This window comes from Mercenaria mercenaria, chromosome 7 (assembly GCF_021730395.1).
Source record: "Mercenaria mercenaria strain notata chromosome 7, MADL_Memer_1, whole genome shotgun sequence".
NCBI classification, from domain to species: domain Eukaryota; kingdom Metazoa; phylum Mollusca; class Bivalvia; order Venerida; family Veneridae; genus Mercenaria; species Mercenaria mercenaria.
Genome location: NC_069367.1, coordinates 32,959,637 through 32,970,217, shown reverse-complemented (window position 1 = coordinate 32,970,217; position 10,581 = coordinate 32,959,637). Strand labels below are relative to the sequence as shown.

The 10,581-nt window shown below is 33.7% G+C and overlaps 1 protein-coding gene across 2 annotated transcripts; it reads right to left on the bottom strand.

Annotated features, from left to right (window-relative positions):
* Positions 1-1,169: 1,169 nt before the first annotated feature.
* On the bottom strand, positions 1,170-10,558 carry LOC128558505 (uncharacterized). 2 transcript variants are annotated; one of them, XM_053548041.1, is made up of 4 exons: positions 10,509-10,558; positions 6,033-6,069; positions 5,718-5,825; positions 1,170-5,005 (listed from the first exon to the last, which is right to left on the bottom strand). In XM_053548041.1, the coding sequence occupies exons 1-4, from the start codon at positions 10,524-10,526 to the stop codon at positions 4,605-4,607; spliced, it is 564 nt and encodes a 187-aa protein (XP_053404016.1). In that variant the 5' UTR covers positions 10,527-10,558; the 3' UTR covers positions 1,170-4,604. The 2 variants fall into 2 exon arrangements, with proteins under 2 accessions (XP_053404016.1, XP_053404015.1); XM_053548040.1 differs by lacking the exon at positions 10,509-10,558 and adding an exon at positions 8,274-8,604.
* Between the last annotated feature and the right edge of the window lie 23 nt (positions 10,559-10,581).

Below are 10,581 nucleotides of genomic sequence, written 5' to 3'. Positions count from 1 at the left end.
ATGAACATAATTGTATATGAAACTTGTCTTTAATTCTTAAAATTATACATGAATAGTCTGAATGACAAAATAATGTGCCTTTTTACGAAGCATATCTACAAGCTATAGATTATGTAGTGTTTTATAGTGTTTAAGTACATGCAACTGCAAAGGTAACTTGTAGTGTCTTCCAACAGCATTGTTACTAAAGGGGGTTTTATCAGACAAAATTGAAACAGTGTTTTACATCATTAAGCCTTAAATTAAATAGTTTCACAGTACCTTTACGTACAGATTTTACTTCCCAAGTAAACCACTTTCGGTGAAATTGGCAAGCTCCAAAATTGCAAACCATTTCTTACTATCAAAGCTGGCAGTATAGGATATAAAGATATGGAATATAATTTTAAAGGATTTTGATGTGTATGGGATGAAAGTATGTTTTCAAAGATCATTGTCACCACATTATTAAAAACAGTTGTTAGGAAATTGTGTTTTGTTAATACTTACTGGCAGTCGTGTCGACCTGAAGATCATTGTGCTTTTCAGCTAAGGTCTGTCGACCATAACTGATGATCGTTACAATTTAGCACCTATGCTACAACCTTTTGTTACTATATTTCGTTCCAAATACAGTAAACGTAGATAGTCTGTATTCTTGCTACAAATGTATGATGATCGATTACTAGAGATTACACACTTCGCTGTCAGTCTAAGATCCGAGGTTTGGGTCTCGGTCCAGGCACTGAAAGTGTTTGAGATGGTCGCTCTCCCAACCAACTAAGTGACAAGTACTGTTTATTTACATGGGGGAGAGTTTCACGTATATTTGTGCAATTCACAGGGTTCGTTAAAGAAACAAGGGCAAGGTTAAGTTAGCCGGACAGGTCTGTATCTAAATATTCCTCTGGTCAGCTCGCCCTGTATCTCTCTTGGCAGATGAAGGATTTGGTGTCCTAAACGGCTTCCTTTCTTGTGTAAAACACTTTGAAAATGTTTATCATAATACAGGATTCTACATAGATTTATGTGGAGAAGTTGGCCGTAACCTGTGGAAAACAAATCATCCACGAATATCGGTTCGGTATTGCTGGTCGTTACATAACTGAAATTCTGTTGCAAGTGCGCAAACCCAACAAAAACGAAAAAGGTGTCAACTTTTAGTCAATAAATGAACTGAAAATGTTACATACACCTCATCATTCATTTTAATGTTGAAAAGAAATAAAAACATAACTTGAAAAACTGTAAATGTAGTGAATGTATTATGTATGTTTTATAATTACACATCAGTACATGTATTTAACATTTGCATACGTATCATACAATTACAATACATTTTGGCCGCTACTGTTACTACTTCTTCTACGACTCTAGAATATGTCAATCTTTTCGGGGCAAAAAGTCTTCAAATAGAAGACATAAGTTGAAACATGTTGACTGCTTGAAGTACTCAAGTTAAGTCAATACTTTTATTCAGAGTCAGAGTACACATGGTGTAAATACATGTGAACAAATACGTACACATAAATGGTAAAGTTCATACGGAGAAGTGATCAAAACAAACACACATTTTAAATAGAGAAATTGATATCATAAGATGAAGACTATCAATAATATAATGTCAGGTTTCAATATCGAAAAAGAACAAAAAGCAAAAACAAAAATAGAAGTTGAGAAACATTGCTCTAAATTATATTTATAGGTTATTAGCTTTGTATCGGGAAATGTGCACGAGTTCTCAGCGGAAATATTGCGCTATTGCAATATTCTTGCGCAGAAGAACGAGTGCATATCTCATCTATGATAAGGTAAATATCATAAATTTGTTCAATAGCCTGAATAGGATTGAAAATACTGAACTAAATAGAAAAAATAGTGCAAAAACAAACACTAAATTACGTCACACACCCGATATGAAATTCAGGCGTTAGTGTATGGAAAAATATTGACGTTTCCGGTACCAGTGTAACTTAACGGAGAATAGAAACGTGTATGTAATAAGGCACGTTATTTTTTTTGTGTACTAACGAAGTATCTAGGTTTGTATGTACTCAGATTTGATTGGACGAGTTCGTAGGGCGCACGAGGATCACGGAATCCACATGTACAGTTTATGAATGGAGGCTACTACGGAGGTGTGTTTACCGTACATTGGAATAACAAAATAAGTTCGAAAAAACATTTTCTTTACACTGATATAAAAATGGATTAAGATTTCGGAAGGTACTTTATTCTCTTTCCTTAAATGATATAAAACGAACAAGAATTCGGAATTCCGAACTTACACTATTAAGTAAAATCTTATTAATTTCATTTGGTACATCATGGGCACAGTTTAAGAAAGGTATGTATACAAATAGGAAATTACTTCAGTTCTCGCATTACATTTTTAACAAATTAGCATGAATAACTGTTTCAGTTTTTGCACGTCATCAATTCTTTGCATTTCAGGATATTTGGTCCATGAGAAAATCGACGAGGGATATATTTATTCCTAAGAGTTTTAAAGAAAGGACAAATTAACAGTAATGCATTTCATCCCCAATGTCGTTAAGTTGACACTGTGGGCACTTTTGCTCTTCATGTGCAACAAAAGATTGTCGCAAGCGCGCGTTTCCACCGGAAATCGACGGTTTCCCTGTTTTGAAATGCAGGCGACTAAGTCGGAGTGAGCAAGGCAACAACAAATAGCTTTCCATCAGAATGTTATCTTTAAACAAGATTTAGCTTACCAAAAGGTTCCTTCTAGCGCACATTAAATATTCTTTTTAAGGGATCTTTAATAAAATAATTATGAACTATGTTTTTTGCTAGTTTTCGTGCATTCTTATCTATTTATTTTAAGAATACTTAAAGTTATTTCACACAAACATTTATTTAACTTAAAATAATAAACAAACACCTTTAGATGAGCGATCCTACCTAAATATTATTAGCGGACAATAAATACCATCACTCTGTCAAAATTTAGGGAACCAATATCGACAGCTGTCCTAGTGGCACAGATCAGAATTTGGTCGTATGTTTGCCTAATTTTAATTAGCAATACAATGGAAAAATAGTTCTGCCATATACCAGTAAATGCATTGCATGAATGGATACTTACAGCTCCAGAACGACTAAACTAGGAGAAAAAAGGCTTTTATATAAGTCGGCACCAACAAACTGATGGATTTAAAAAAGTGCGTATAAAAAGTTCACAACTTGACCATTACAAAACAATTAATCAAAAGGTATGAAATTACCAAGATCGAAATATTTATAGCTCAGTAAAGTGAAGAAATGCATTATACATGCAATTCTAGATAAAAACAAGGGAAGTAATTGAAATGTTGTTATCCGGTGACGGTACGTATCGTGCAATAGCATTCATAGACAAGTAAAAAATCTCGAATAACTTTATTAGTACAGTATGTTTTGATGGTTATACTTAAAATGTTAAAATATTAAAGTTGGTATGAAATAAAATCGTAAAAAACCTTTGGAAGCAGCAAAGAATGAAACCGAGAAGAATAATAGTAGACGATATTTTAGGCGGGAGTCTATTTTTAGATGATGAATATTCATTTAGTTAATCTCGATTCTACAATATGACATGTAAGATTTAGGAGTTAGATAGTTTAAACTAAATTATTGTTTTTGTATGTCTGTTTATTACGTAGTTGTATTTCACTAAAGATTAACTTAAAGATGCGTAAAAACACATTGGCAAAGAGGCTATTTGTAATGAATATGCATGAGTACAAAATGGCGGCGCCTACTGGAATTCGGATGCCTTTGATGATACCCTTGTATCCATTACCTGCTCAGTCAAGTGTGACATGTTCACCATAAGTGTTCCTTCTCATGAGAAGGAACAATAAACTATATAGCCTATGCCTTTTAGGGATCCATTTAGAGAAGTTGACCACTGCTGATACCTTTGCAATTTATTGTCGCCTGATTAAGCCAATATCAGGATAGCCCGTATTGTTTAGAATGCTCTTAATACATGATAACAATTTAAAAGCATGTGCAGAATGTATATTCTGATTACAAATATAGGCAAGTTTAGAATGGTTGGATAAGATTATATTGATGTCTCTAGGATTCGGATTATGCGAATATATTCAAATGGTGTCAGTTGTCGTTTTTCTCTTGAACATGACTGGAACCATGGGGACATTGTAAAATGTCGTTGACATTTCACATTTTCTCTGATTCTCTGAAGTTTAGATAAAAAACATTATGGTACAAATATATCAAATAGCATTTTGACGCAGGTGATATAGATCTACTGTGAAACCATTAGGGGGGCTAATTTTCTCGGATTTCGTTGTTTCGCTTCTTTTGCTTTGATAAGTGGAAATTCACAAATTGATATTTAAAGTTTAATGAAGGCAAAACCACATATTTGTTTCCATTTGATATTAAATGATTTTGCAGTAAATTTGAAAAATGATGCATTACTCAAAAATTATGTGAACAATACATAGAATGCATTGTCTCTTTGCTCCTATGATACAAGTTCTCTTGAATATTATTAGGAAAAGTACAAATATTGAGGCTGGTCAGGGATTTATGTGTTAGATTTTAACATTAAATTTTACATAATGTTATTTGTAGTGAGCTGGTCCGTCATATTAGCGAAGTGGCATCATTCCAAACATATTTCCAACTGAACTGATTATTATTCGGCTTGCTTCGGACACTTTTACGTAAACAACATCACCGCTGGCAACGTAAACATGTCCCGCAACTGCCAACGATGATATCGAATTGCTGCCACTGTGTTGGTAACTTTGAGATTTGTACAAAACAGTGCGCTCATAACCACGACTGTTAACACAGACTTGAAGAATAAACCTGTACGCTTTTCCGAAATGGATCATGACATTGGTTAAGTTGATTAAAACAGAAGAATACAAAAAGTAGAATCGGCCCTCTGGTACTTTGATTTCTCCTTTATGATACACAAGATCTTCGGAAATAAATGAATTCTTCGGATGTTTGTCCCAGTGAAGAACGAGATTTGGTCCTTTGCCTTTAATAAAACACATTTATATGTGAGCGAAAATTCAGAATTTTCACGTGTTTGACGTCGTTTGAGTGTTAGGAGCCATGTCGCATTTTTGGTATTACAATAATGTAATATCATTGATCAATACAAGATAAAAAAGCAGATTTGTCAAGGCTTCATGAGAAGAAAGCTAGCATGTGATTAAATACTGGTGTCTTTTTACATTGAATTTGATAATTCATTGAATAAAAAATAAGGTCCTAGGCAGAGCCTCGCAATTTATTGTTTTGTTTAAGTAGTTTAGTAAATTGAGTATGAAAAGACATTCATTTAAGATTCTTTTTCAATTTCATTTGAATGCTGACATGTGTGTAAAAATGAGATAATTCACTACCTATTTTTATTCATCGACAAATCAGTTTGAGATATATTGCGTCTCATATAGAAAATAAAATGTTTTGTGTTGCAAGCATCTCTTCTGTTTAGAAATTATTATAGTATTTAGCCTTTCATGCAATTCCAAAGCTCTAATGTTTTTAAGCATTTAACTGTTTGATTTATTTTATGGTTTAAGATACAAGGTTGAACACAAGTAATGTACAAAATGTCATTTGTTCTGAATTTAGAAGTTAGTTATAGTGTTTCGGAAATAACGAAGAAATTGTCAGTCTTTATTCATATTCGAAATATTTGTCACAAATATGTTATATGAAATATGTAAATAAATATATAATACCGTCGTAAGTCTGGTGCCGTGAGACTTTTCTGAAAGCGGCACTCAGGTAACCTGAAGGTTCTCTCAGACTCTCGTTGCCACATTGTAAATTTCTCTTTCCTTCTAGTCCTGCATAATAAATATATTTGATAAAAACATATTTCTTTAATGGTTACCAATGCTGAACGCTTACACACACCGCACACGTGTCAAAAACTGTTATTAAATGTATGTGCCATCCCAATAGTAAAAAATTGATATATATATATATCTTTAATTATTAATTAATTGTTGTGAATTTAAAAAGTATTAGAGAAACACCGTTATTCTCAATACCTGAAGCAAGTCTCCGTCTTGATTGCCGTTCCACAAATAGAAATAAACATTTATATGCAACTATATATAAAAAAGCAGTGTAAATAAGCATTATTCAAGATTACGTGTCAAAGTATTAAAGAAAAGAAAGAAAAGCTGTAGAAACAAAACGTCAAATTATCATAGAAGCAGACCGAATAAAGTCTAGAAATAGATTTTTAAGTCCTTCGAATAACCAAAAGTAATTTTACAGAAATGTCTGTGTATTTATAAAAGTTTTGTTTATCAATAATCGCGAAATCTGTGTACGCCAAAAAATGTATGGTCTGGATCCATGCTGGTCGCAAACGCAAAACGCTGGTTTTTTCATGGCCCGGCTCAAATATTACTTTCATAACGAAGACAATAAAGATATAGTATGTGTATCTTTTACCCTTGCTTCACTGCATCAGATGTCAGCTTATGTACTGCAAAATAACTCTTAACAATTTGGTGTTAAATTATACATCAAGATTTCATAGCTTTTACAATTTTGCAAGGTCAAATTTCATTTCGAAACACAAAACTATGCATGTGGTTCAACTTTGAAGGCTGTAGCTTGAGTAATGTGAAAGTAGGTCACTAGGTCAAAATCAAGGTCAAATGTCATTTCGAAACACAAAACTATGCATGGTCCAAATTTGAAGCCTGTACCTAAACGAATGTGAAAGTAGGTTACTAGGTCAATGTCAAGGTCATCAAGATTTCATAGCTTTTACAATTTTGCAAGGTCAAATTTCATTTCGGTACACAAAACTATGCATGTGGTCCAAATTTGAAGGCGGTAGCTTGAGAAATGTGAAAGTAGGTAACTAGGTCAAAATTAAGGTCAAATTTCATTCCGGAATACAAAACTACGCATATGGTCCAAATGTGAAGCCTGTACCTTCCAAAATGTGAAAGTAGGTCACTAGGTCAATGTCAAGGTCAAAGCTTTTTCTGGTGCACAAAATTATGCATGTGGTCCAAATTTGAAGGCTGTAGCTACAGAAATGTGAAAGTAGGTCACTAGGTCAAAATCAAGGTCAACTCATGTCAATGTTTATCTTGCCACTCAAAACTATACATGTGGTCCAAATTTGAATGCTGTAGGTTATTGACAAGAAGATTTTAAAAGCTTTTCCCTATATAAGTCTATGTAAACCATGTGACCCCAGGGGCGGGGCCATATTTGACCCTAGGGCGATAATTTGAACAAACTTGGTAGAGAACCACAAGATGATGCTACATAACAAATATCAAAGCCCTAGGCTTTGTGGTTTGGACAAGAAGATTTTCAAAGTTCTTCCCTATATAAGTCTATGTAAACCATGTGACCCCAGGGCGGGGTCATATTTGACCCTAGTGGGATAATTTGAACAACCTTTGTATAAGACTACTAGATGATGTCACATACAAAATATCAAAGCCCTAGGTCCTGTGGTTTTGGACAAGAGGTTTTTCAAAGTTTTCCCTATATAAGTTTATATAAACCATGTGACCCCAGGGCGGGGCCATATTTGACCCTATGGGGATAATTTGAACAATCTTAGTAGAAGACCACTAGATGATGTCACATGCAAAACATCAAAGCTCTAGGCCCTGTGGTTTTGGACAATAGGTTTTTCAAAGTGTTTCCCTATATAAGTTTATATAAACCATGTGACCCCGGGGCGGGGCCATATTTGACCCCAGGGATATAATTTGAATCATCTTGGTAGAGGACCACTAGATGATGCTTCATACTAAATATCAAAGCCCTAGTCCCTTTGGTTTTGGACAAGAAAATTTTCAAAGTTTTTCCCTATATAAATCTATGTAAATTATAAAAATAAACAAAGGGCCATAACTCACTCCAAAATTGTTGAACCAGTCTGATTTTCAGGGGGACACAACTAGGGTACCAATACATCATTCTGAAAAGTCTGGTCCAAATCCCCCAGTAGTTTCTGAGAAGATGCGATAACGAGAAATTGTTAACAGACGGACGGACGGACGGACCACGGACGCAGAGTGATTTGAATAGTCCACCATCTGATGATGAAAAAAATACTTTTATTAATATTATTCGTTTTGAATCAAGACACACTTTTTAATAAATTGCTGATCTATATTATTTGAAAATCACGCCCTTACAGTCTCGAAAATTTTAATCATCGCAAATTCAATGCTTTAGACAGTAACGAAATGATTTAGAAATATATTCAAAATAAAGAAAGTATTTTGAGTGTTACAAAACACAACCTTTCGTAAAGGTACTGTAAGATTCCAAAAGCTGCAAACGTATCTATTTTTGTACAAGAAATATTTGTACAGTTTTTTCTTTACATTAAAAATGTCATAATCCTCATCAGCACTCAGTGACAAATCATCACAGAAAAATGGGAACTCCTCAATAGATTTCCTGAAATTTCCAATATTTCCGACCAGATCTTCCTCCGAAACAAAGCTTTTAATTAGAATATTCAGAGCGAGAAGCAATGTACATAATATTGTCAACAAAATAATTAAAAATGAATATCCCTGAGATTCTGAATTTCGACACATTAGTAAACGTGATCTAACAACTGTTTTAGGTAAAGGACATCGGACATTATGCTAGGGATTTTGCCCTAAGTTCAATGCTATTTCTTGACTTCAGTAGGTAATAGTTTTATATAACAGCTTCAAATACTGATAAATAAGTTATATTACTATCAAACTGTCACAAAAAATAGTTTCATTTTATATTCGTTTTCTTGAAATTCGAACAGTTTGTAACTAAGGGTCATATTTTTGAAAAATTTAAAATGTGTCGTTTTAGTTAAAATAAGCATTGGTATTTAAGGTATGTCTACTATGAAATATTTTAACACAATAAATAAACTTATAACATGCAGATTATCAGTTTTATTGACATTTTTGAAAATAAACGAAACGGAAAAAATAAAAGTGGAACAAAACATTTGGTCCCTAACTGTACTTCAGTTATTTCCACCCGAGTGCCCATGATAACACTGATGCATTGATCATATCCTATTGTTTGTTTTCTATACATCTATTGCTATACTGTATTTATACACATGTACAATACTGACCGGGCATTATGTTGAGGATTATTATTGAATACATGCAGTGGTGTAGCTGGCCATACATTGGCGTAGTTGGCCTTTTTCAGTTAAAACGGAGGGGCGCAGGAGACTGCCTATTCCACTGCGGGTTCAGGGATGCCTTACTTTTAGCATTTTATATCAGTGGAACAGAACTTCACTAGCTAGTATCAACATTTATATAGATATTCTTGGGGTGTCTGTGTAAGTTCTTTGAAGTTCTTACTAGTATTTCGGTTGGCTTCGAAATAAGTTTCAGACGTGTGAGCGAATTGATGTTAATTCTGGGGGTGTCAGTGTTAGTTATGGGCGAGTCAGTATTAGTTCTATGGGTGTCAGTGTAAGTTCTGGAAGCAACTAGGTTAGTTAATGAGATGGTGTCTGGTGTAGTTCTGTTAGGGTATAGGATGCTGGATTGAATAAAAGCAAATGTTGCTCTTAAAATGCATTCTAGGTTTGCTTCAACTGTGTCCTACAAAAGGTAAAAAAAATTGCACCTAAGTGGCACTATTCCATAGAAGTTCGTCTATATTTCTTTGTCATGTTTACGTTGAAGACACATATGTATATGTCGAAGCCACTTGCTTGGTTCTTGACTTACGACAGATGCAGTTGTTTCAATCCTGATGACACTCAATCGACAGACTTAGACTGTCAAGAGGTAACAGATCTGATTGAAAAATTCATAAGATATACTTTTAAGGATCTGTCTGCTTTCTAGCTTCACTTTCTATGTCCCCTATTTATTTAGTTTAGTGTTTTCTGTGCTTGAAATATTTACAAACATGTATAAAGCTGTATATATGTAAGGTTTAGGAAACACATGCAATAAGTGTCAAATATTTAATATGTAAAAATTTATTTGCTGACACCCTGTACCTAGTTTTTTTTCAATTTTAAACACTTTCCCACCTGTGACCAAGTGCCATTTTTGCAGCATACATATATAATAATTATTTACAAAGGCATGTGAACTATTTTGTTGCGTCACTGGTGGGAAAGATGTTTAAAACGTAAAAATGATTTATGTTCATATTTTAATAGAAAAGAGAATGAGAAATGTCTACAAAGTCTTCTTTTTTGTTCATAAACTTGTAAAATGAAGTCGCATTTATCAAGAAATGGTCTTCAACTATCATAACTACGCAATTTCAGAAGTCTATCCCTATGTCACTTTTTCCTTAATCGGATAGGCAATCTGAATAGGAAAATGTCCGAGGTCCTTTGCAAATGAAAAATTGAACAAATGCTAATATACAGTGGAACCTGTACATAATAAATCCATTATACAGTTAGCAAACGGTTCCACCTATCAAAATTTTAATTTTCGCTTTAACACTAGCTGTTTATAGTGACTTTTATATAAAAATCACCAGTAAATATTACCCACGATTTCGTTTTCCGACATGTGGTTCTTGTATTCAGGTTTGACAGTAAATTTTGTCATATGCTATTTAAGAGGC

Bases quoted from the DNA above. Each gene is read 5' to 3' on its own strand.
- LOC128558505 (XM_053548040.1), bottom strand. From the start codon at position 8,576: ATGTGTCGAAATTCAGAATCTCAGGGATATTCATTTTTAATTATTTTG. The intron at 5,826-6,032 runs GTATTGAGAATA...TTTATTATGCAG, and splicing joins AAGACGGAGACTTGCTTCAG to GACTAGAAGGAAAGAGAAAT. The intron at 5,006-5,717 runs GTATTATATATT...GTTTTATTAAAG, and splicing joins ACGGCACCAGACTTACGACG to GCAAAGGACCAAATCTCGTT.